This window comes from Diospyros lotus, chromosome 13 (assembly GCF_014633365.1).
Source record: "Diospyros lotus cultivar Yz01 chromosome 13, ASM1463336v1, whole genome shotgun sequence".
In the NCBI taxonomy this organism is placed as follows: Eukaryota; Viridiplantae; Streptophyta; class Magnoliopsida; order Ericales; family Ebenaceae; genus Diospyros; species Diospyros lotus.
Window position 1 is genome coordinate 566,479 of NC_068350.1, and position 27,768 is coordinate 594,246.

General features: G+C 37.7%; 1 protein-coding gene across 2 annotated transcripts; it reads left to right on the forward strand.

Annotated features, from left to right (window-relative positions):
- The first annotated feature begins 1,078 nt into the window (after nt 1-1,078).
- LOC127788645 (inositol 1,3,4-trisphosphate 5/6-kinase 4) lies at nt 1,079-27,313 on the forward strand. 2 transcript variants are annotated; one of them, XM_052317190.1, is made up of 13 exons: nt 1,079-1,318; nt 2,450-2,485; nt 11,506-11,704; nt 14,497-14,523; nt 14,728-14,819; nt 15,679-15,747; nt 16,190-16,392; nt 19,651-19,804; nt 20,820-20,933; nt 23,992-24,054; nt 24,702-24,847; nt 24,949-25,090; nt 26,962-27,313. In XM_052317190.1, the coding sequence occupies exons 1-13, from the start codon at nt 1,160-1,162 to the stop codon at nt 27,118-27,120; spliced, it is 1,563 nt and encodes a 520-aa protein (XP_052173150.1). In that variant the 5' UTR covers nt 1,079-1,159; the 3' UTR covers nt 27,121-27,313. The 2 variants fall into 2 exon arrangements, with proteins under 2 accessions (XP_052173150.1, XP_052173151.1); XM_052317191.1 differs by having other exon boundaries at nt 1,090-1,318; nt 11,511-11,704.
- The last annotated feature ends 455 nt before the right edge of the window (nt 27,314-27,768 follow it).

A 27,768-nucleotide genomic window follows, 5' to 3' on the forward strand; every position in this document is an offset into this window, starting at 1 on the left:
GGTGCTGCTCTCTCTCTCTCTCTCTCTCACACACACACACACACGCACATGTATAGATTGTGTTCATGAATTTATCTACTATGTATGTAATAATTATTGATAGCCTATGAAGTCCCAAATCAACTACTACAAGTTCGCCAAAATCTAGGGTTTCTCCAAAAATATGGGCCAGAAATCATCTGGATGGCCAAATTATTCCCAAAAGTCCCCCAGTTCTGGTGGGACTGACACGAGGTTTTGACATTATGTTGATACTATTGATTCATTCATTTATTACTTTGTACAGACATGCCAGACGTAGAGTTGCTATAATAATGTGATAATGATATTGTTACTTAGATGGGATGATGATACTCATGCATGATATTGTGTTGGGATTATTCCGTTGATTCTATTTATATGACATTTATTTTGGTTGTTAGTGCATATAGAATTACTGTTGATTATGAAAATTGTATATTACAAGATTTAATATTTTCTAATGAGATGAGATCTATAGTTTTATTAAAGGATAGTGCCAATCGTTGTTTATATTTTTACGTCATGAGATGCATTATTTTATAAATAAGTATAAGTTTTGTATTTGTTTTAATTATAATCAATTAAGCAAGTTTTTAAGGTGTAATTAAAATAATAAAAAATTTAAATTATTATAAAATAAATTAAAATATAAATAATAAAAAAATTAATGATTACACAAAAAATATAAATGTGACCATAATAATTACTTGGACCATGTTATTGGTACATAGATTATATTATAGGTTATATAATATATCATAAATGATAAAAATATTTCTTACGTTTTACTATCTTGTGGCGTCTCACCATCTTGAATGAAAGATATTTTAGTCATATTTTTCATCGTTTCACGTTGTCTCACCCTATCACTTTGGACGAGAGGTATTTTAGATATTTTAATATTATTATTATATAGTTCAACGCTTCTATAATGGTATTTTTCATAATTACTTATGATACTGTTCTTAGTTTTTTAGATTTTTAACCTTAAACCATAAACCTTAACCGTACACGTGGGCGTAAGGATCATGAAATAAGCCTTTTGTCTGGGGCCGCACTTCAATGCGCGCCCTTTTTGAGGAATAAGGCATCTCTCGTCGATTCATCGTAATACCAGAGAGAGAGTGAGAGAGATCGAATGGGTGGCGATGGCGGTGGCGGTGGCGGTGGCGTAGGAGGGATTGTACTGGACTGCTCGGTGCTTCTGGCGGCGGAAGTAGACGAGAATGGAAATCCCTCTCTCAGTATTGGAGCTCAGTATCTGCTCCCTAAGCTTCGCTACTCCAACATCCCTACGGTGCGTGTTTATTCAACTCTCTCTCTCTTTGGATTCTACAATTTATATAGCTGCGTGCGTGTGTATTCATATATAGCAATACATGTGTTTGTACAATTGGGGAAAGGAATCAAATTGTTTAATTCATTTTCCTTGCCGGCTCTAATGACGTGTAAATACGGATGCAATTGTTAATTTTGTGGCCGCCCATGAAAACTTTGTTGCTAGAGTTGGAATTATTGAAATTAATGACGGGAAACATGGTTTTCCCGCCAATATATATATGTATGTATTTATCAATTGAAGAGAGATAGGGAGAGATGGGTGTAAGATATAGAGAGGAGAGACAGAAAGGAGCAAGAAGAAGGAAACGAAAAGCGATGAAGAGGGAAGAGGGAAGAGTTACCATTGTGGTCACCAGTGAATGATGGGTTGCAGATGGACATTGCGGGTGGTTGTCTCGGGGCTAAATAATGAAAGGGAAAGAAAGAGCAAAGTCAGGGGGCCAACGGGGAGCAGCAGCAGGGAAGGAGGATGTTTTGGTCTCTCTTTGATCATTTTGAGTAGTATCTAAAAGGGAGAAATGGGGCTCAAATTGCGTTTTTTTTCTTTTTTCTTTTATCCCTAGACGTTTTCTAGAAACTGCACACTTAATCAAAATAAGAGTAATAAATTGTTTCGCCACTAGCCATGTCCATGGCTTTTTCTTCACGTGTCCAGCAGCCAAAAAATTTTGAACAAAGGGACTAAAATCAGATACCTGCTACAAAAGGGAATAAATAAAAAATCTGATCATATAAATTCCCAATTAAGTTAAATCATAAGAAAACTAAAATTCTTGATCCCCATCACTAAGGCTTTTGGATCCATCTCAAGTTCACATTAGGATTCAGATTTAGAGTTGGGCATCAATTAAAAACAAATGTTTTCTTCTCAAGAAACAAGTTATGTAATCGCTATTTAGTGACAGAATTATGATTAGTTTTCACAACGTATGGTTAACAGAATGCAACTTTTTATCTTTCTGAACCCTGTATTGTTGGTTTAGGGTTTCTGAATAGGCAGTAGCTTACACCAGCACAAATCAATATGAACATCTCATTTATCCTTGTTTTATATACTACTGACCTGTATTGCACATCTCATTTTCAGGGAATATCTTATGGATTGGGTCTTTCTGCTAACAAGGTGATTCCAGTTTTTCAGCTTATGTTGTGTGACCTATTCTTCCAATGAATAATTAATTCCATGGCTGTTACATAAGTATGTGTCTTTTATTATGGGATAAAGTGAATATAATTTGATTAAACTCAATAGCTTACACCTAACTTTTATGTTTCTTTTTTTTTTCCAAATGTAGTGCATATAAACTAGTATCATCTGGTAGAAATTCTACTGGGCCTGGTTTTATATAGAATTATATGCTCAGGAGACCATGCAATTAAGATTCAAAAGAGAAAATTAAAAATAAGATTATCTGTAAAAAGATTGTGGCATCTATTAAAGATACAATACCCAAGACGCAATTAAGATAATTTGGACTTGTGAGAAAAAAATATCAACAGATGCACCTATGAAGAGAGTGGATGGAATAGAATAATTTTTAGCAAAATAGGCAGAAAGTCCAAAAAAAAATTGGTGAAAGAAACGCAGGCATGACATTGGATATAATGGCCTTACTTAAAATATGGTTATGAATAGACTTAATTGAAGAGTTAGTGTTGTTGCTCAATTACAACAATAAATTTATAGATAGAAAACCGTCTTATGATGACTCACGTGTCAATTGTCTGAACGATGGGTGACTATTGGGAGCGATGGATGAGTCTCTTAGGGTGGAGCAACAACGATGGATGAGTCTCTTAAGACGGAGCGATAACGATGGATGATTCTCCTGAAGTTAGCAACAACGATGGATGACTTGTCCAAAAAGAAGATTGGTTAGGGGCACAGGTGAGGATCCCCGCAAGCCCTTTGATCAGTGTTCTAAAATGCGCTAGGCGTTAGTCGGGTGCCAGACTGGGGCCTAGCGCCTAGGACGCTTAGGTAGGGCCTAGGCGGACTGCTGTTTTTTTTTTTTTTTTTTAATATAATTTTATGTTATTTTCAGATAAATCAAAGTTAAAAAGATAGATAAAACTTATATATATAAATCAGAAACTTATATATATATGTTTATATATTTATCTGTTTATATATATATATAAACAGATTTATAAATATATTGTATATATGTATATATATATCTAGCCATCCTCACCTGCTAGCAGCTCATGAGCTCAAGCGGGAGGGCCACCAGGTGGTGGTCTTCGAGCACTACAACTGGATCGGTGGCATCTGGGTCTACGAGCCCCGAGTCGAGTCCGATTTGCTCAATTTGGACCCGAACCAGGAACTGATTCTCGGCAACGCCTATCTCTCTCTCCGGACGAACCTTCCTCGACCGATCATGAGCTTCACGGACTACCCATTCTGCATGAGGAAAGAGATGGACTTGTACTTCCCAGACTACAGACTACTCTTTCTCCGCCCTAGCCATCCCAGTAGCGATGAGGTATCGGCGGCGTTGAGGCAGCAACGACCTTGGGCTAGAGAAGGGGGAGACGGGCTAGACAGCTGAGAGGTAAGTAACCGCCTCGTCGCCTAGGCTGCCGCCAATTGATTAATCGGGCCGACGCCTAGGGGGCCGACTAGGCCAAATTCGCGGAAGCTAGTGGCTGCCTAGGCCGATTTTTTGAACACTGCCTTCAATGCCTAAATGAGTTAGTCTCTCAAAAATATAGAGTAGTTGAATACAAGAAGGAAATGTGAGTTTGAGAGATCGCATACCGAATGGGGGGGATGGCTCCCCTATTTATAACGATGGGAAAGGCAACTAGGTGTCGGGTGACTTGATTTCTTCGGCGAGTAACTCAAAGGTGGTTTTGACCAGGTTTCGCTGGCGTGCCCATGTCACCCCCGAGTGGGGGTCACTTAGGGGTGAGTGCGGGGCTGCGCTGGCGAGGGTGCCAGCAACACGCAGGGTCACGCTGGCTCAAGGCACCCCAGGTGATGTCACTTGGGGGTGCTGGCCGTGCATGGTTGCACGGGCTTGCGCGTGAGGTTGGGCGGTGGTGTGACGACGCGAGTGCAGGCACACACGAGGTTGCTGTAGCACCTGCGTGGATGGTCGCGACCATGCACGGGAGGGCTCCTCGCCTTGCCACGTGGCGCTATCTCCTTCCTTTGATTCTTTTGTTTATTTTTGCTAATCCACTATGTCCACTTGTTTTGTAGGGCATATCAATTGCTCCGTCCTTTTTTGTTCGGGAGTCCCGGGCGGAAGAGTATATGGCCCTGCAAATCTCGTACATGCCTTCCTTTCCCTTATTTCTCTTGAAGTTCTTCTCCATGCAGGCAACTTTCCTAATTTTTTCGAGTCTCTATATTATTTGTAGCTCAACATTTTCGTATTTTGACTTCTCATAAGCGCCAATGGCTTCGAGATGATATGGTAGAGTCTTCAAAGAATGCATGATGTGTTGAAGCTTTTGCCCATGCAGTAAGGGTCCATGCATTCAGTTCTTCATCTTCTAGGAGCATAAACATGATTCCTTCATGCGCTCCAAGCTCTCGAGGTGGCGGAGCCTCTGAAAGATCTTCAAATCAACTCAAGAGTGACCGTGTTGTTATTGGTTCATATATGTATCTACATTTTGCCGAGAGATGAATTGGCATATTGGGGAATTTTCTCCAGATCCGGGGGTGTTCATGATGATTGGCATTCCATTTCATGGTTTGTCGGATTACTTGTGGAACGACGAATATGACATCTTTTCTTGCAGGACAATGGCTATTGCGCCATTCGGACACCAGGCGAAGCGGCTTAAGTTGCTTTTGAAGCCACTGATATTATGCTTCCTTGATGTATGGCTAATTGCGGGACAACGGTCTTATGCCTTCTCATTGTCAGGCTACTTGTGGGGTAATGGGATGTGTTTGTCTCCTCGTTGCTAGGCTGTGAACGAGGTAGCGAGACCTTTTGTTTTTTCCTCGTTGTCGGGCTATGTGATAAGTGTCTTTTATACACTTATTTTGGTCTATAAACTTAGCATTTATACATTCAATGAACATGATTTCTACTTGATTTGGTTCTATATGTGGTTATGTAGATGTGGAGCACGTGTTGAAGACAATTGGAGCAAAAAGTGATGATGTTGTCGCATTTTTGGAACTAATCTGGCATTAAAGGCAAGATTAAAGGTTCACTCGAGGTTGAGGTTGATGAGGTCACAAGCGTCGAAAGGAGGACGTCATTGGTGAAGTATTGGAAATCAAGGAGAAACGGCTCACAGTGCTGTCGCGCAAAGCATTGCGTGGTAGGGTCGTGGTAAGAATTCATTTCTGTGACTCACAGTATTATTATGCAAAGCATACCGTGGTAGGGTAGTAGCTACTGAAACTTTCTGTGCCTCACGGCCTTATCGCGAAAAGCATTTTGTGGTAAGGCCGTGGTTGAAAAATTATTCTGTGGCTCACAGCCCTACCGCGGCAAGCATTTTGTGGTAAGGCTAAAAGCTTCGAGAAAATGCCGTTTTAAGCCCGTTTTATTCCAAATCTAGTGGGGATGGACTCCTTTAAGGTGCACAACTTTGATGACCTAAAAAGCACTATATAAAGACTAATTCTTAGAAGATTTTGGGAGTTTTTGGAGGAGAGAAGAAGGCAAGTCAAGGAAGAAGGAGATTTTCTTGAAGAACTTCAATTTTGGTTGTATTTTTTTGTTTTTTCTTCTCTCCAATATCGTGAACTCCGTTTTTATTATTCTCTTATTGGTTGAAACTATGTTAGGCTAAGTACCTTGTGACTAGGGTGATTGATGAAACCTAGTTCGATGATGGTTTAATTAAAAGTATTCAGGTTTGATCATATTCTTGTCTTTCGGGTTCATTGTTTGTTATGCACTAATTCTGTTTTGATGCTTGGCCGCCATTAGAACGTGTTTGTGATTTATATTGCTTTCGAGAGATTCAATATAGACTGACACTTGGTAATAAACGACATAAGGTCCGATAATAGGTAGAGATACCGTTATGTCTTGTGAAATCTTATTTAGATGATCATTGTGGATAAATGCATGTTTGTATATTTATAGATTAATTAGAGATAATTAATCTCATATATAAACATAGATTCGATTGACCATCGAGAAAGACTTTTGATTAACTTAGGATCATCGATTTTCAGCTCAAAGCAAGAATTATAAAACTTGATCACTAGAAGATTAAACCAATTGAAGAACTATGGTGGATTCATGAACCCTAGTGCATTAGATTTCTCCATTTAAAAATCCAAGGAGGAGTTTTGCGTTTTTAGTCAGTCATTCAGTTTTAATTAATATAATACCTATAGTGAATAATTGTTTTATTGTGTGTGGCTTATTAAAGTTAATAGTGGTTAAAGTAGGGATTAAAAGCTAATCCTCGTGGGAACGATACTTTATTCATCATTATATTACTTGTTACGATTCCGTTCACTTGCGGGAAAGAATACGCGAACACTATGCGTGGGGCAACGAACTTGTATTTTCCTCGTTATCAAGCTATAAGTGGGGCAATGGACTTTTTTTGTTATAATGTTGCGGCTCCCTAGTTTCGCGTGTATATGCTTGCTGGTATTGTGGACGTAATGTTTACGTTTGCAATATATTTTGTTCTCGTGGTTCGACGTAATGCCTACGTTCGCAATTTAGAAAAGAACATCCATATTTTGTTCTCGTTGTTCTGCGTGACGCCTACGTCCGCAATTAAATAGCATCAATTTTTTTTTTTGGCAGTTCGGCATAATGCTTACATCCGCGATTAGAAAGAATATCCATTGTCAGGCTACGTGCAGGACAATGTCTTATTTTTCCCCTATTATCGGGCTACGTGTGGGACAATGGGCTTGTTATTTTCCTTGTTGCTGGGCTATGAGTAGGGCAACGAACCTTTAGCTTTCACCTCGTTGTCGGGCTATATGCGGGGTAACGAGACTTTTGTTTTTTTCTTGTTTCAAGGCTATGCGTGGGGCAACGAGCTTGTTGTCTTACTCATTGCCGGGCTGTTTATGGGACAACGAGTCTTTGGTTTTTACCTCATTGCCAGGCCATGTGGCAACAGGATTTTTGAAGAGAACTTTTGATTGATCTTTCCTTTCATCCTGAAAAATGAAGACAGATTGTAATGGACATAATAAGGATAATGTATTGCACGAGAGAGTACAAATATTTCTTTTTTGACATGGTTCAATCAAATGTGCCTACGTCCCCTGTTGGGCTCATATTATTAACAATTGTTAAGCATGCAATTCATATAAGGGGGGCAATACAACTAGCAGTTTCGCCCCCTGAAATGACATGTATCGCCTGGTGTGTCGGTTCGTTATCCAGAGGGGAATTTTATCTGTAGTTGCTCCTTCTCTCTTGTTGTCTCTGATTATGTCTCTCCTGTCCTTCAGGTCTCTCTTCCCTTCTTCGTGGCTCTCTGTCGTTTTCCCCTTCTTCCTATGTATCTTCGTAGGTGTCCTTCTCGAATAAGCTTCTCAATTTGATTTTTCAATTCCCAGCATTGATTAGTGGAATGGCTATGAGTTCTATGGTATCGACAGTACTCATCCTGATTCTTCCCTATAGGTCGATCCATCCTTTTCGAAAGTTTGATGAGGCCCGATCCTTCTATGGCTACTAATATGGTAGGTCGAGGTTGGATGAACCGGGTGTAGTGATTGAATCGGGGCCTAACATCTTCCAGCCTTCGGGCCCTCTCTTGTCGCCGATTACGGTCTTCTCCAACATCCCGCTCTTTTCTTTTTTGCTCCCTATCATCATCTATTGTCACAATCCTCATTACTTTTGTATGGTGTATGTATTTATTTGCTCTAACAAACAAGTCTGCTAGGGATTTCGGGGGGTCTAGAGATAGGGATTCTTAGAAGTAAGTTAGTCACGTCCCTTGGAACATAGCAAACACTGCCATTTCAATTAGTAGATTACCAATCTCAAGCGTAGCACTTCGGAACCTGTTCAAATGGTCTCTTTTCTCCCATGCCGAATGTTGAGGAGATATGTTGCGTCTTTCTTCCTTTGGCTGTTAATAATGAACGCTTTAATGAATTCTACCTTTAGCTGCCCAAATGAGGAAATGGATGCTTCGAGTAAACTATTAAATCAAGCCCGAGCATGTTTAACTAGGGTTAATGGGAAGAGCCAACACATTATCTCATCATCATCCCATCCATGGAGCATCATCAAAAACTCATAATTCTGAACGTGATCATAAGGATTGTCCTTGCCTGAGTAAGGGATTATTTGGGGCATCTTAAACTTCCTAAGCAAGGGCTTTTTCCATTACATCAGCCACAAATGGCAGTCTTCTTCGGGATTGCTCATATGGAACTGGTAATAACTTATTTTGTTGCAATACTCGCTCAATCATTTTCTTCATGTTCGCTGCCTCCCGAGCACTAAAGGTAGTAGGGTTGTCGTCAAGCTCATCGTTCCGCCTTGTTATAGGTTTAGGAGAATGTCGACCTCCTTCCGTGGGGGTGCTGGCCACTGTTTCGGAGTGTCTCCCTTCAAGGGCTTCACCTATCTACCCTTCGACGATTAGTCCCTCCTTGATTTCCCTAATGGGGAGATGCTTGGGTATAAGCCCCTCTCATAGAAGATCTTGGTTGATTGTTTCGAGGAGGGGCGGATTGATCATGAGTCTCGGGGGTGGCCTCCCGATAGGGAGCTGTTTCCTGGTATCTTCTGACCAGCCCTATTGGACGGAGCTGTTTCTGGTATAAACTTTCTCAAGGTGGCTTGGATTGATCCATGAGGAACCAAGCCTTGCAAAATCACAACCATTTCACGAAGAGCTTGTACCCCCTCGACATGCTGTTGTTGTAGTGCTCTGTACTTAGCCTAAGGAACCATAGATGGGGCCTATGTACTTGAGCCGATGTGACTTGAAAAATAGGGTCCTGGAAGGGCATGTGAGGTGTTAAGGGGCGACACTTGAAGCTGAATCCCCAATGGGTGAAGAGGACCTTGGATAGGGCGGTTGCTGATGAGTGAGGGATGGATGACCCTCACGAGAGTATTGATGGGTGAGGGGTGGCTGGCCCTGATGGATGAGTGGTAGTTGGCCCTCATGGGTGGACTGGTATTGATCTTCTACACGAGAGAGCGTTTCTCGTCGGGGTAATTGAGCACCATGAGAGAGGGTTTGACGATTGCTTCAAGTTTGTGCCATGTCGAGTGAGTTGCTTCGTGGCCTTTTGTTGGTTTCTTACAAACGACGCTAATTGTTGTTGCTTAATTACAACAATGAATTTGTAGATGGAAAATTGCCTTAAGATGGCTCACGTGTGGATTGTCCGAACGATTGGTGACTATCAGGAGCGATGGATGAGTCTCTCGGGGTGGAGCGACAATGATGAATGAGTCTCTTTGGGCGGAGTGATAGCGATGGATGACTCTCCTGAGGGTAGTAACAATGATGGATGATTTGCCCAAAAAGAAGATTGGTTAAGGGTGCGGGTGAGGATCCCCACGCAAGCCCTCCAAAGCCTAAGTTAGCCTCTCGAAAGTATAGAGTAGTCAAATATAAGAAGGAAATGTGAGTGTGAGAGATTGCATACCGAATTTTTTTTTTAGGGGGGGGGGAGGACTCCCTTATTTATAGTGATGGAAGAGGCAACCAGGTGTCAGGTGACCCAATTTCTTTAGCGAGTAACTCGGATGTGATTTTGACCAGGTCTTGCGGGAGTGATGGCATGCGGATTGTGGGTGTGCCCATGGCACCCTTGAGTGGGGGTCAGTGGGTGAGGGTCACTCGGGGTGCGGGCGCGAGCGCCAGCACGCGCGGGGCTGCACTGGTGAGGGTGCCAGCAGCACGCAGGGTCGCACGGGCTCGGGGCACCCCAGGTGACGTCACTCGGGGGTGCTGGCCACGTGCGAGGGGTTGGGCAATGGTGCGGCAACACGAGTGCGGGCGTGCACTGGGTTGCTACAACGTTTGCGTGGTGGGTCACGACCACGCATGCAGGGGCTCCCTACCTGGCCACGTGGCGCTATCTCTTTCCTCCGATTCTTTCATTTATTTTCGTTAATCCACTCTGTCCACTTGTTTTGCAGGGTATATTAGTTAGAATTGTTGAATGGTTTACTACTGTCTCATATAAAAGATTAAGTTTTTAGATAGAGAGATAACTATATCTTTTATATTAGTATTTTTACTTTCAACACGCCACCTCACGTGTGGGTAGACTTTACTGCATAGCTGGTCTAAACATGCGCAACAATTTAAATATCAGGTCAACGATGAGGTTTGAATTCAGGACATTTGCCTACGTTGATACCATGTTGAATTGTTAATCACCGTTTTGTCTAAAAGTTTAAGTCGATAGGTAGAAGGATACCTTTATTTTTTATATTATTATTTCTACTCTCAACAAGAATTTATGTACTTGAACTCACCTAGTGAGGTTAAGGCTTGTGATGATGATGGAAAAGGGTTTGAAATCTGAATTAAATAATTCTTAAGAACTTTTTACAACTTGCAGCGTCACTCTTTGATGCATGATCAACAAATTCTTCTATCCTGTTGACATTTGTTAGAATTGTTACCTTCTGTTACTGTTGAAGATATTGACAAATAGAATTTTACATTTTCAATTTCAGCCTCCAATCTGTATGAAACAGGTAGAATGATGCTATGATTTTTAGTGTTGTCCAACATGGTGGTTGTATATTTGAAGCTCTAGGAGCACCAATTGTCTCATGAATTGGAAGCTGAAAATAATTTACGCTGTCTATAGATTGCATGATAAGGGGCTAGCTTGGAGATCCCACAAGATCTGTTCAATGACAGCCTGGTGCCCGTGCTGGATGATTATCTCTCAACCACCCCTTACCCTGAGAAAAAGAAAAAGAAAAAGAAAAAAAATGAACTAGCATATTATTTTTTGTTACATATTCTTTCTTGGCTAGCTTTTTCCCCAATGCTGTTTTTGCTCTTTATTTATGCAATATAAAGTGCTCTGCCATCCCGTTTGGATGACAGTTTTTTTTTACTCACTCTAATCTGGTGTAGCTGTGAATTGCATTAGTCATGAAGTTGTCAGTTTTTCTCAGCTCTCTGACATGCACAATTTTTTTTTTCCATATTACTGTTGTTGATAGTGATGTATACTTACCATAGGTTAGTCTTCTTGAAAGAATTGCAAAGCTGTACTCATTTCATCGCTTTATCATGAATGCGTCTTCTGTGGATGACACTGTTAATGAGATTGCACTTGCTTGGCATGAAGCTGGAGGGAGGTTTTTGTATGTAGCTTCTACATGTAACGAGAACCTGTCTCTCAGATTAATCAGTCATGGTTGGTTCATCATCATTCTGAGTGAGTGTAACTTTCCAACCCAGTGTTGCATTATTCTCAACTAGCCAATACAAGTTTTTGTTCTATAAATGGATATGTAATCTGAGCCTCTTAGAGAAAATTGTAAAGTATTAGCAGAGTTTCCTAACTTACAAGAGGGATAATGAACCAGTTGTGGGTTCCATCTGAAGATCTGGTAATGGTTTGCATTCTGGTCAAATGTTTTGATCCTTCACAGTCATGTGTTTCTTCTGGGGATGTGGAAGAGCATTTCTGATGAAGTAATGCATACAAAAACAGTTGTTTGGTGTTTGTCAAATGTGAGAATGCCCTTTTGGTCTCATTTCTTTTTCAAAAATAGTTAAGGTTTCTACTTTCATATCCATTTATATAGAGTGTGTCACAATCCTTAATCTCCAACATTATAGTTGCGAGTGGTGACCTGCCATTTGGCTAGCTATGAAATTGATGTGAACCTACTAGAATGTAATAATCGAAGCTAACATGATAGTTTCCAATGAATGTGAATCTAATCATGAATTATACAAATCTAATGTCACTACATAGTATATCAAGTCTTAAGAACCACATCCTCTACACAATACAAAACTTATATTATCTTCAACTATACAGATATAAAGGTGGAGCCATATGCTTAAGCGTGTTTGAAAATGTCAAAGTAGATGATGTGAGCTAATCAGATCCTTAAGATAGAATGTAACTATGCATGCCTTTGTTAAACGCTAAACAGAATCACCAGAATTTTATCATACATGGCATACTAAATTCTCTCATAAGGTGAACCAAAATTATGCAAGGTAGAACGGACCATCTCTCAAGTCATCATCATGATAACAAAATTGATATGTTTTCAAGTTCATTAATCCAGGATCTCCTGAGGGTGGCACTGATAGCAGATAGCCTTTCATTCTTATCTTTAAACAATGTAGTCCATGGATTTGCGGATCACATTGAGTGATCAAAACAAAATAGTTCTCTTCTGGAATGTTGCAAAGGGGACATTAAGGAAAGCATGTGATCTTGCTCTGGCACCCTATTACTCACCTTCTGCAGCAAGGTGCAGAAGGGGCGGTGTTTAGCAGGGTGTTGGGGTGGGTCGGGGCCATGCCTGGTGCATTGAGCCCATGCGCCATGCCCAACTTGAGTTGCAAACGGGCTAGGCCATGGACCACAAGGCTTTCGGCCTAGGATGTCCTGGAGTGGTGGCAGACTGTACCTTGACATCTCTAGACACAGGGTGTGAAGGTTTAACATATCAAAGTTAGGAGAATTTAAATTAAAGAAAAAGGGATCACCAGGAGAGGAAAAACCTAAATCTGGATATTTGCACTCAATTCAAAGTGTGAGTTGATCTATGCGTGTGGCTCTTTTATGCATACAACAGATATTATAACCCATCTAGGAGTTAAAAAAAAAAAAATCTAAACAGCTATGCCATCAGAAGTTTTAAAATTAATCGTAAATTGTTTAGGCTTCTTGCTTCTTAATAATCATTTTTCTCCTAAAATAATTTTGAATTTCTTGATGCCTATCAACATGAGCCTGACAATAGCTCAAGTTGATGAAGGACCTTAGTTCAGCCATGTAGATACCATTAAGCAATTTATTTAGGCCGTTGTCAAATGTTCCTGACCAAGCATGCAATTTGGCTGGTTTCTTCCTGCACTTATGCTTGAACAATAAGGGATAATGCTTAAACACAATCCATGAGGGTACTTCATACTAGCATGAGGGTTGCTACACCAGAGATAGAAATATCAAAATGATGTCAGTTTCACTAAAAGCAGGAGCATACTAATTTAAATCACAAAATGCAAGAAATTTTAGGAAATGCAAAGAAATGCCAGGGCATTGCATAAAGACCATTATGCTAATTGCACGTGTGCAGGTTGTGACTGTCCATGTAATAGGCCTCTACTGGGATTTCGCATCTGATGTGGCCCCGGCGCGGTTGGGTCATAGTTTTTATTAAACCAGGGAGCACTGGAATTGATCTTTAGATGGATAAAAACAACTCACAATCTCACACATTCACGGATGAATTGATAGAACAGAATTTATAAGAACAGAAACAGAATTGAAACAATAGGAAACAGAAACGCAAACCACACAAGAACACCACAGATTATCCTGGTTCAGATCATCTATGTAGATGACCCTACATCCAGCCTTAAACCCTTCCCGAGAACAATCTTTGTTCAATCTTGAATGAGCAGGATACAGCAAGCCTTCATGAGTACACAATCGAACCGAGATTACAAAGAACTATCGCACCAGCCTTTTCTCCCAACATATGCACTCGTTCACTGGTCTTAAGCGACTACCCAGCCCCCTTATTTATAAACAATAGGGCGGACTATACAATGGAACTAACCGGATCACACAATACCGCTTATACCCGCCAACTAATTTAGTTACTGTTAGATTAATTCTAACTTACTAACTAACTTGCCGCTTGAGACTTCCACTTGCCTTACTGTTTCTAAATGACTTACTCGATGCAAACTAAACAACAGTTTTATTTGTGGAAGATGCATATTTTTACAGAAACTCTGGTTTTAGTCTCCTATAAAAATTAAAAATTTCAAATTTTCATTAAATCCATTAAATAAAATAAAAAATTGAAGCACAATAATTTCCTGACAATTCTCTATAGACAGCATATAGAAAAAGAAAAAAAATCCCATTAGATATTTGTGGAAGAATTTTGGGGGTTTACATATACTTGTAATTGTTGTTATAATTGGAATTGAGAAGAATTTTTAATAATTGCCTTTTTCTTTAATTTGCAGGATCTCTGGGGCAAGAATTAGCTGAGGGTAAGCATTATTCCCTTCATGTAGAAAGTGATAGCTATGTTTCTTCTGTAATTGTACCATCCTGTTTTCTTTTCTTTCTTTTTTTTTTTTGGCACATTGACTTCAGTTGTAACTCAGTTTTTTAGGGCAATGGCTGAGCCATCTAACTTTCTGAGTACTTGAACTGTTGTTTTATGCTAAAACTTAGTTCTCCATCCTTTGCAGGCATTCGAAGTGGTGAAATTGATAATTCAAGTGTGATTTACATTGACAAACTAGAAGAGTTACCTTCAACAATTTGTCACTTCAATAGAAAGGTCAGTAGCGTTATTCTTGACCCAACACTTGAGTATTGCTGCAATTGCTCCAGTGGAGAGTGCTATTCTGTTTTTTTCCCTCACTTTAGAGGTGGTCTTATTTATGTTTATATGATCTATATTGCTTGGATGTTTTAGCTCGGCTCTATTCAAGTTGAAGAATCTATTCAATGTCTTTGCATATGCTGTCATTTCTGTGACTATTGTTTTCCTTTCTTTTCTATAACAATACTATTTATGTACCTTTGCAGTCATTGAATGTGAAAATTATAGCAACATTGTGGGTATTGACTTTGTTGCTTTCTAGTTTTATGGTCCACTTTCAATACTTACTGTTGAAAGATGGAAGAAATTAGTGAACACCTAGAACTCCAGTAGGGGTAATAATGGAAATATAATTATATATATATACACACACTTGTTAAAAGAAGGAAGAAATTTCGATAAGGCTGCATTCAGCCAAGTCCTGAGAACAAAATTTGTACCAAACCATGCCGGGGTTTGGATGAGATTCTCTACAGATTGTTACTATTTAGATTTCATTCAGCTATTCATGCTGTCTATTGCAAAAGGTGAAGCTGTGAACATTGAGGTTAAAATATGATCAGTTGATTCTAATGGATGTTGTAATGTTTTTATAGGTAGTGTTTGGTCTATACAGGGGTCTCTTCATTTCAGAACTAGGTCTTTCTATGTTATGAATTATTACCTACCCTTCTATATAAATTATTCTATGAAAATTCCAATTTTCAATGTTTAGATGATATCTATCATATCTTCGTATTTATTAATGAAATTTCATTTTCTTTGGTCCTTTCTCTATTTTTCCGAAATTTCTAATCCATCTAAATGCAAACAGGTAATGGGGAATGATCACGTCACAGTGGGTTATATTATGAAGCCATCTCGTGAAGCAGATTTTGCAAAGGTAACATTTTATAATGAGCATAAATAAATGTTCAGGGACTAAAAACACCTTGTGAAAAGAAAAACACCTTGTGGCGCTTAAATGCAAAATGTCTACTTAAATTGCACTCATTTACTTTCTCAGTACAAACATGTGATATCATTGGCTGAGAGATCCTTCAAACCTGTTATGGTGTCTGAATTTGCATGTTTCTTTTATCATCTGAAAGGTGATTAGATAGTTCTAGAATCTTGCTATATTCTCATTAAATAGATCCTTTCAGCTGGTATTTTGTACAATGACATTTCCATAGCCTTGCATTGCCATTTGTAAACATGATTCATATATAGATGGTCCTTAAGAGTTTTATGCTCCTCATATGTTAAATATACATATACATATACCTATCCATTCTTTCTGACAGCAGTAAAAGCTAAATACGCTGTTCTTTTGTGTATTGCAGAGAGGTGCATTCCCCTGGTATCCTACTGAGAGTGGTTTGATATTTATGCCGATTACATTTGAGCTTAATGTATCATCTCAATTGGAAGAAGTTGATGTCATTCTCCATAAATCAACTGATGAGATTATCTCCGTTGAAAAGGGCATTTCTTCAGAATTCCTTGACAAAATTACTTACACTAGGGGCATACAGGAATTGGAGAGGTAGGTTTCAAAGTCTAAAAAATTCTTTATTTATATGCTATCAACAGATCAATAGAGGACGGTCTAACTTTTTCTGCTTTGTTACTTGCTTCGGTGGAAATTATTCCAATGCTTTGATGGCATTGAGATGGCTTGCTTTGATGGCATTGAGATGGTTCAGTTAGAGTAAACTGGATACATTCTTTAGAAATTCAATATGTACATAAATGTGTACAGAATAAAAGACTGTTGAAGGGTGAACTTACAGTTGTCAAAGTTGTGCCTAGGCGTGCGCCTCTTCAGCACTGAGGTGAGGCACCATGCATAGGCATGCCTCAAGTGCCTCATATCAGAGCTTCAGCTGGCTATCTTTTGGCTGTTCTGTTTGCATTTTGTTTCTTCTTCTTCTTCTTCTTCCTGGCCCTTGTTGTGTCTTCTTTGATAGTGTTATGTGATTAATATTCACTGTTCCCAGCTGTTCTTCTATCTGTTTTCTTTTTCCTTTCTTTATTTCTTTCTTCTAATCCCTTGTTCTATTTTTCTATTTTTGCAATCAAGTTTATTTTTTTCCTCCTGATCTTTTGTTCTGTAACTTCTGTTTAAGGTTTTTTAGGTTGTACTGTGTTGTTTTTCTTTTAAGTACAGCCCTATGAAATTAATTTTTATGCCATTATGAATCTAATTGTTTATATATTTTTTATTACATTTGTGTTTGAACTTCAATTTGATGATGAGGATCGAGAAATGAGCATCATGTGTAATTTTTAGCATTTGGATTGAGAAGTTAGACTACAATTTAAAAATTACTTGTGATTTGTTATGTTTGCAAATTGTACTTCATTTATGAATTTTTCTACTTGTGTTGGAAATTTGAAACGATGCTTCTGATTGATGTTCTAGATTTCTAGTAGTTTTTGAAATAATTTTAGTTTTTATGGAGTTGGCTTTTTTATCATTCATGATTTTATGAGTTTACATATACATCTTTGTAAATAATTTTGAATAAATGTATGCTTTGCGTCTATGAGGTGCATGCCTGCGCCTTGTGCCTTGTGCCTCAGCTCCAAGCATCAATTGCAGGTTTAAAATTCTAATGTTAGTCTTTGCTTCTGTGCTGCTTATATAAGAATGTGTATGGCTTCTTGATAGTTGTTTTTTTGGTATATGAATTGGTAATATTAAAGATTTTTGTCTGTGTTTTATGTCAGAAATGGGCTCCATTTTCTGTGCAATTATATATAATATTTGACAACTCAATGCAGCTTCCTTGATTTCAATATCAACCTTCCCGCGACGGGGAATCAGTTTATATTTTGTTAAACTTTAAATTAGCCAATTTACATCAGGGCTGTCACTGAGAATTCCACTCTTCTGGAATCATTTTGAAGGCTTGTATAGGTCTAAGAACTTCACGAAACTTTTTTCTTTTCTTTTATTTTTTGGCTTTTTTAAGTATTTCCCCATTCATTTGGTGAGTGATCTGAATAAAAATTGTTGAGCAAGTATAGAATTTTGGCTATTACTTTTCAGCGTTTTTATTGAGTTTGAAAAACAAATTCTACACTAGCTGCTTGAGACATTTAGAAATTGATAAAAATGGTGAGGTCATACAAGAAAAGATTGTTTGATCAATGGTCTGCTACAAGATCGGTTTTGGACCTTCATGTTTTCAATAATCTCATGCCTAAAACCAAAATTAGCCTGTTTTCAATAATCTCATGCCTAAAACTAAACTGAATGGCCTGAAAACCACCACCAAACAAAACAAATTATGAATTAATGGATTAGGTATAAATGGTGATTTATTGTATATACATTTTCACATCTCCGACTAAAATTTTGTATAATTGAAATCGTCAAATATTTGAAAATTGAGAAGCTTGCTCTTACTTGTAAATCATTTTCATTGTATGAATGAAAATGAAAGAATGTTGTTCACCTTTGAAATGTGTTGGAGAATGGTGTCTGTAAAAAATCAGAATTCTTGTTAGATAAATAGTCTCCTGCACCTCTTTACTGATTATTACATTATTACCTTATTGTTATGCTTATTATCTGTTGAAGAGGATCTATCACTCACTAAAAAAACTCGTGTCAGACCTATATAAAGGTTGTAATTAAACTTCATTTTACGATAAATGTTCATATTAAATAGAAATTGTTGCGATCAATGCTTTGACAAGTTTTGGGGAAGGACTAAATGTGAAGCTTTGGCCTCTTATTCTAAAATTTCCTTCCTTTTTATTTAGGCCAGTGTCTTTGCTTCTATTTCCTTTTTATCTTCATGAGTTCTCTTGCTTTCAAATAAACTTTCTAGTGCTAATTTCCTTGACCTCTTTGGAAACTCTTTTGCCGGGCATAGGAGTTTCAGATGTCCTGAGATGTTTCTGTTTCTGGGTTGATCAAAATTCAACTTGGAGATGTTTTTCAATCTTGGCTCACTTGCACCATGCATAGTTCCTGCAATTTTATTGAGCAGATGCCTGCTCCTTTAGTTTGTTGCAAAGATGAAGGAGAAAAACTAAAATGTATTTCTTTCTCCAATAAGTTGTGACTCATTCCTTTCATCTAAGATTGAACTAAGACTACACCTAAAATTAAAGAAAGTGAAAATAAAGGAAAGTGATACCTCAAGACAGACAACTGTAACATTAGAAACCTAGAGGATGCTTAAAATGTCCTCTGTGTGTGTGTGTGTGTTTTATCTTTTATGCTGTTACTGATCTCTATTTCTAGATTCTTAGGTACCTTGAATTTTTTTTCTTCTAGTAATCTTTTGGCATTTCATGTTTTTTTATTTATTTAATTCTTGATACATATAATTTAAATGTTTGATGGTTTTAGAGTAAGTTAAAAGCACTAATTTGGTGAATGTATTCTAGAAATAGACTTATGTTTTCAAGGATTAAACTACTGTACTTTGGTTAAGGAGCATCTTGGAGTTATATTGGACTTGAGAACCTATTTCATGCTATCAAGAAAAAAAAGCGAACTATTATTTTCTGTAAGTGGTAGCACTGATGTTTCATGCAGTTGTATCTTAAATTATATAGGGAAATGCATTGAAAGTGTTTAATAAAAGAGAAAATTGAAAATTCCATTGAATACACAAAATTTAAGAATATCAAGGGAAAAGCAATTAACTGTTGCAGTCTTTTGTAAATTTGCACAATGCCATAACACTATGGTGTAATGTTTGAACAGTAATAGCTTTAGGCTAATCATCAGTTTCTCTGAGATACATTTTACTGTGTTCTGCTTCCTCTCCTCTCATTTCAGGTATATTGAGAGTCATCCATTTGTTGGTATAGTTGACCCACTCAATAAAATCGTTCCTGTATTGGATAGATTACAAATCCAACAGATTCTGCTTGATTTGGGCAATCTCAACATGGAAGCTCGCTGTAAAATCAGGGGCCCGCATTTTCTGAAGGTTATCTTTTTACTGTTATAGCATCTTATCTGTGACTATATATATTTAATTTCACAACTTGATGAATGCAAGCTGCTTAGTTCTTTTTTAATGTCCAATCCTTTATGGGTGGAAACATCCAGATGTCTTTATGTTCTGTAGGATTCTTTTTAGCAAGTTACTAGCAATGCAATTTAGAGTGCTCAAACAGATTTCTTAAGTTTGCCTTTTGAAATATAAACCAGAAGAGCAGGTAGTATTTTTCCTGTCATGGGGTTATTGCATCCAGAATGTGTCACTTAAAACACCACTTATATTGTAAATTCTTGAAGATCAACATATAATAAGTGAAGGAAGAGAAAATTTTATCATGTTTGTTTTGGGGTTGACACTGAGCATAAGGTTCTTATGACTTGAGCACTTCAAGAGAAGTTGTAGATTGTTTCGTTCAATTTTGCTTGTTGAAATGATTGGAGTGCGATCCCTTGCAGTTTATGTAGTGGAGGACATAGAGAGTTCAAGTTCCCTCCCCCCATCCCACCCCCACCCAAAATGCCAATTTATAGTTCTTTCTTTCAATAATGTGATAAAATCTATACTATAGGTACTCCTTTAGTGAACTTTATTTGATAATATTAGTTTTAACATACAGGGTGTGCGCTCTTCATCCAGGAAAGTAATCTTAATCTTGTCATGGAGATTTAGGATTATTTGTCATATTTAATTTTGTTATATATACCTATACTGGTACTTCGATTAATGCCTTTTTTCTGTCCTTCCTTTACATGCACTCTAACCTGAGGGTATTATGCTTGGAAAAATGGTGGTCCGCTATGGAAGGAAGTTGAGTGGTATTCTTGTTTTATTTGCCTACAGATGAAACCGGTTTACTAGCATACTGTTTGTCATTTGTGTCTTATTGTGATGTATGGTCCTTTTGGGTTCTTTGGACAGCTAATCTGTATTCCAGTTCTCACTTGCAGGTGGCTCTGTAATTTTGCTGCAAATCAAATTAAGTTGTGAGCATAATTTGCAGGTTGACAATTTTGATGAGGCAGATTTGGCAGAGAGGCTATTGGCAGCTAAACTAACTCCCCCAAGTATAGTGAAGCCTCAAGTTGCTTGTGGTGTACCTGATGCTCATAGTATGGTAATGATTTATTTGTCACTTCTAGTTCTGGGCTGACAATATCTGAGTTTCAGTAATTGTTAATTAACTAGTTTATCTCAGACAACACAATTGCTTTATGTTAGGATTCCTCAAACTAACTCAGGACCATTATCAAGTTGCTGTGGGCTAAGAAAGTGTTCCAGACTAACTTGGCCTACATTGAGATGTGAGGTTTCTCTATAACACCACAGGTCCTTACCCAAAAGTGCTAGTTGAAGGTAACTTATGGGTTAATGGGACCAAGTTTTATACCCAAGAACTCCCCAGTAGACTGCTGGTGTGGGATTGGGTCATGTCTAAAGAGAAGAAAGCTGAGAGAGAGAGAGAGAGAGAGAGAGAGAGAGAGAGGAAAAGAATCTATATATTCAGTTTGAACCTAACTAACTAACTACATGATGTGCCTATTTATATATACAGCCTACACTACACATATTTTCATAACTGCCCTTCAACACTCCCCCCCAAGCTGGTGCATACATATCATATGTGCCGAGCTTGCTACAAATGTAATCAGCTCATGGCCCTTGAAGTGATTTTGTTATGCAGCAGACCTAACTTTTATGATTTGTTTATTTTCTATTTTCAGTCTATTTCAGTTATGTTTCAGTTGTGTAAGCCTAGCCTATCATGTAAGCTATAAACATGGAGACAGTTGTCATTGTAATGAATATTTGAAGTAATGAAGAAGGAAAGAAAACTAAGCAGTTTATTTCCTCAAATACTAAGTTCCTGAGATTGAAGGGTTCTCTCTAATGAGCCCTTGTTCAACTGTTTACAATACATAATAAAGGAAGGAAAACTAGTGAACTAAAGCCTATCCTAAACCCCACGCTTTGATTTCACAATAAATCAACCCGTAACTAGATCTTAAACTCAGGGCCATATCAGATTTAGTAAACAAATCAGCCAATTGGTCACCAGACCCAACAAATGAAATGCTAATCTCTCCAGAAAGTAGCTTTTCACCAACAGAATGGGAATCTATCTCAACATGCTTAGTCCTCTCATGAAAAACCGGGTTGGAAGCAACATGAAAAGCTGCTTGGTTATCACATATAAGATTCATTTTCTGAATTCCAATACAACTTTGATTGTAATTGTCAGATTTTCTCTCTCAATAGCTATGGTACCATATTGATCAATTTGACCAAAGTCAGAAAGCACTTTCTTGGTTTGCACCCACATGGTAGTGGTCCTTGGTTTATCTTTGATACCCCAAAGTCCTTTTAATCTCTGGCGTCCTTGTTAAGCCAGAAATTCCATATGTCAATCTATCTCAAAGTTAAGTCTCAGAACACTTTCCTAGCTCTCACCCACACGGTAGCGGTCCTGGGTTGCCTCTAATACATTGTAACACCAGGAGTCATCACTCAAAAGTGTTAGCTGAAGGTTACTTATGGCATTGGACCAAGTTTTGTACGCAATACCTTCCCAATAGAATACTAATGTGAGATTAGGTCGTGACAATTACAAATCCTAGTGGATTAAGGAAATTAAGGAATCCTATCATAATCAACTAAGATTTCTAATCTAAAACCAAAGTCAAAGATAATAATGCAATTCCTAAAATTGAAGAATCCCAACACTTTATTAGCTCTGCTGTGAGCATCATTACAAACACATTTGCTTACTTTGAAATCTGGTTGAGTTCTCAGAGATATCTGATTGTTACACTAATCAAATTTGTACGTATTCACTTGCTCAGCTATTGCTGAAGCAAGATTTAATTTGGATCAAACTATTTGCCCACAGCCTTCAACAGATCAATATTATTGAAGATGAATTTATTTCAACTATAAATAAAAATCAATAAAAGATGAATTGACTTCCTGAGCTAATGAAAAAAAGAATAGTTAGTAAGTGTGCACAGTATATCACACTCCCCAAACAAGACCTTGTTATGCTTAAATTAGTATATTGTCAAAAAACTCTTATTTATGTATTTGTTTTCCATTGGAAGTGTGGATACATGTTAATACTCAGTAGAATGACTTGTTTCTTGAAAAGTGAGGGTGGAAGCAATTTAAATAAATAAAAAGTAGGCAAGAGGTACAGCTTTTCTTATTGTCGATCCATAGTTCTTATAGGAGCCCCTTCTAATATAGAAAACATAGGAAGAATCAGGTTGCAATAATTTGCTATCATCTGTAATAACTTCATTTATATCTGCTAGCTTAATGTGATTAAAAGAAAGAAAGAAATAAATAGGAAACTGATGGAGTCACAATGACATGTTGAGCTTTACCTTGGTGGATATGTTGATGTAATAGCTATGGAGAAGTTCACGTATTTTGAAGTTGGTTGATGCAGTGCAAATTTTCTCTAGGACTCAAGAAAAAAAAAGAAAGAAAGAAAGAAAGAGGAAACAAATTTCAGTTTGAATATCATTATTTAAGATAATGTTTGTTTTGTCTTATAGAGGTATTGTATAGATTTTCTGCTTGTACTCCAATTGGACACTAAATTCTGCCTTGGTACTTGTTTTTTTCACTTATGAAGTTTTTTGCTGGGTGGCATGCAAAGTGAACTAGTATTACATGTGCCCTGAAGAAAAATAAAGCTTCTCTTTTTGTTTAGTGAGAAGGTTCTTTTATTTTATTTTTTTGTATATTATATATAATTGTATTTCAATTTCTAATTGTCAGTGAATCCTTCACCCATGAAAAAAAAATATAAAAAGATGACCTGGCTTCAAATTGAGGTCAGATGGGATTACTATTTGGCGTTTGGTTGTGCCCTTTCTTTTGCTTGTTGTCTGGTCCGTATTTATCACTGATGTGGTCGTTGATATTTGATTTGTTTCTTGTAGCTCCAAAGAAATTACTTCACTGTCTAAGTTACCAACTAACTCCATTGTTGATTTGTTTCTTGTAGCTCCAAAGAAATTACTTCACTGTCTAAGTTACCAACTAACTCCATTGTTGATTTGCTGTACATATTTTCTGGTTTAATGAATGGGTCACCTGTTAGCTATAATAGTTCAATTTATTGAACTCATTTGTTCATTTTGTTTCTGATTTTTTCTGACAATGGATAGGCAATTGTCTTTCGAGCTCAAGACTACAGTAGTCTGAATGTTCCTCTTCCAGCTGTTGTGCAGGTAAGATATAAACTTCCTCTCTTAATGACTGATTTTGTATAACATCAGATAGTGGTCCAGGGATTAATGGATGAATCAATAATAATGGGATCAAGAGTAAGCGTCATTATTGTAATAATTGGTACACGACCAAGATTTTTTAATTTGGTGTAGTTATTCTGGAAGGTGTTGTTCTTTTTATAGAAAGTAACTTTGAGACCTATCTCAATTTAGATTTCAGCAGTATATTTTTATGTATGACTACGTTATTTGACAGAGACATTTGATGCCCATCTTTGTGTTTTTGGTTAGATTTGTTTGAAGTATATCTCTGGCATAGTGAGAAATATTTCACAGGCTTAGTTTTCTGTAGTTAGGAATCAACAGCAAAGTCTTAATCAAGCCTCACAACGGAATTCAAAGAGACTCACTCTAAACGTTGGCTCACCTTTTGTGGTTTAACTTCCTGACCTAGGAACTCTCGGACAATACCATGTTGAAAATTTTACTTCATTATTACATATTATTGGCAAAAGCTGTGCGTGTCTATGCCCAAGCATAGTTATGTCTGCAAATGTTAATTTCTTTTGCATAAAGGGACTTAACTCACCACCGACTACATTGGATCTCTCCTTTCTGAGTGATTGACAAAAACAACAAAAATGCAGGAATTTGTTGATCATTCATGTACTATTTTCAAGTTCTATGTGTTGGGTGAGAGAATTTTCTATGCAGTTAAGAAGTCTATACCTAATGCAAACAGCTTGGCAAAATTATCTGAAAAAAATGGACTCAAGCCTTTACTCTTTGATAGGTACTGTATGTTTTCCCTTCTCCCTCTTCGTATACACTTGTTGGTCTTCCTTGTGTATGTTGGAGGGCATGTATTGACAGCAAATTTCCACTTCTCTACAGCTTGAAATCTCTACCTGATGCTAAAGAAAATGAGGACCACCAGAAAACCAGTCATCTGCAGCTTGATCTAGCACTGGCAACTGATGCTGCATGTTGGCTTAGGAAAAGACTTGACCTTACCATCTTTGGCTTCGATGTTGTTGTGAGTAGCCACCTGTTCTCTTTTAAACAACCACTTAAAGCAGTTTAAATTCTTCAAATTAAGATAATATGACTGGGTGAATTAGCTTTTCTGTGACTTAGCATTGAAAAATAATTGAATGATTGATTTACATTACGAGAGTAAAAAATTTACAGCTGAAGAAATTTTACAGAAAGAATGAATGTAAAATCAACAATCTATCAAAGAAGAAAATATATCAAATAGTTTTACAAATTGATTTCAGTTTGACAGAGGATCTGCAGACTTTAAAATATTCAACTAGCAGAAAATACAACATCTAGGCACCATTGCATCATGATTCATTTCAGGCCAATAAATACATGAAATCTTTTCCTTACACCGCTGTCAAGTTACGGAAGAAATGGTACCTGAAACTTCCCCTTCAATGAGCTTTGCCAGCGAACCTTTTGCCTCGGGGCAACCAAACCATTTGAACCTGTATTGTTGTTTGATAACCGCTCAAGCAGAACAGCATAAAAGCTAAGGCACAAGAGAAACCAAGACAAGTATTCTCAACCACTTCAGAGAGGCTTTATGCAGCATTTCCTTCTCTTTGGCTATATCAAAAAACAATAAAGATAACTAATAAACTAGCTTCATCTTGATGGGATTCCCAACCTTGTACATAGAAAATATTACTTTCACTTTGAATTTTATACATTCCTGATCAAAGTGACTAGAGCCTTGGGAGTAAAGCGTGAATGCCAATTAATAAGCCAAAGGCTTGATGCTGAATTATAAAAAATACAAATACAGACCCCCCCCAGGGTAAGACTTAATTCGAGGGATTACCCTTGATTTGCAAAAATTACATGTGGTACGCCAGAGTATCAATTTTTTTTCTCTGCTGTTAAAGAACGATGGTTAAATTTTTCAAATTGCCCAAAATGCCCCCCTCCCTCTTGCTCTCTCTCTCTGGGACAGCAATGATGGTGATGCAGTGGGTTCTCCTCTCTCCCTCCCTGCTCTTGCCAGGTTCATTATCACAGTGAACCCAACATTGCTGGGTCTGGTTGCTGCAACCCAGTTGCAGCAACTGAGTTCTTGAAGGGTTTCTGCTGTGATTTAAGCTCGCTCTTGGGAGGCTTTGCAGTTGTGTTTTCGGGTTATCCTCAGATTCCACCATTGTTTCTGGATTTGTGTTCTCACCTGTAATCAAATCTGGGGAATCTTCTTGCTTACTCTCAGTGGGTTCTTGGGGTACTAAATCCTGCAATTTGAACATGATCACAATGGTAAGTACAAGAAACAATCATCTAAATAAAACACCAGTCAGATCGAATTCAAATTTCAAAACTTATGATGGAAAAAGCAGGGTGAAAAGCCCAGGGAGGAAAAATACATCATCCATGGTTAGTATTTTCTATTCTGATGAAATCATAGGCTCCATGGAAAGAATGGTTGAGAAAATATAACGCATAACAGATTTTATTTTGGCAGTACAGTTTCAAAGACGAGTTTTCTCTCCGGAATTTTGGTAAACCATCTTCAGGATATGAATCTTGAGTTTGCATGTAGCATTGACAAACATTTATAAAAAGTTTCAGATATTTGTGCTTGTGATTTACAAAGTTGTTCGTCTTTTCATCCTATGTTTCGCTACTTCATCTGTGTTGTTTCCTAAGCATTTGCAATGTGCCATGTGTTACCTGGGTTATAGAAAAAATGTGAACGGCTATATGCTCTCCTCTATTTGGGTGCATGTGTGGTAAATGTACTTTGGGCTATTTGTTAAGAGTCAAGACCATCTAATTGATGGAAAAATGATTGCTTTGATAATACTCATCTCATTGCCTTATTTTTCTTTTGGTCTTTACTTTTCTCTTTAAACAATCATGTGGAAATTTCAGATTCAGGAAACAACTGGTGACCATGTCATTGTGGATGTAAACTACCTTCCATCCTTCAAGGAAGTGCCTGATGATGTTGCCATACCTGCTTTCTGGGAAGCTATTAAGAGCAAGTACAAGTTAAGAAGGATTAATGAAGCCACAGGCGCTGCTTCTTAACATACTTGTTTTTGGGTTGTGAAGTTAAATGAAACCACTGCAGCCTGTTGTCATTTCAAGCTTCTTTGTATAGGGCTGGATTTTCTTGCCCTAGTTGGTGCTTATTAGTGGAACGGATCTTTTTCCTTGGGATCAGTTGTCGATGAGTTATTAACAAGAATCAAGTTGGAAAGAATAAGCATTCAATTTCTCATTCTTTTCCATATATGTATGTATGTATGTATGTATATGAGTTGCATTCCAGAAGCCTAGCTTGGTACCACCAGCATTAGGTAGGGTTTTGAAGAATGATAGAAGTAATTAAGATTGCAGGTTGTGGACATGGCATGGATATGATTGAATAGGTAGGGTTTTTGTCCAAATGTCCTGCCACTACTTGTACCTTTGACTTGCTGTACTCACACATGCACTCTTTCAATGATACCTAATACTGAACCAAATAGCTGGCAGGAATGAAATTATTCTATTTAAAAATATTTACACTAAAAGAAAACAAAATAAGTACATAGGAAAAGAGAAATCAAAACTAAAAACAAACAAACTTGATAAGAGATAAAAGATGAGAGCTTTAAAGAAGATAAGTACATAATAAAAGAGTTTGAGATGAATTCATAGGGTAAAATGTTAAAAGTTACCATATTTGGCGCC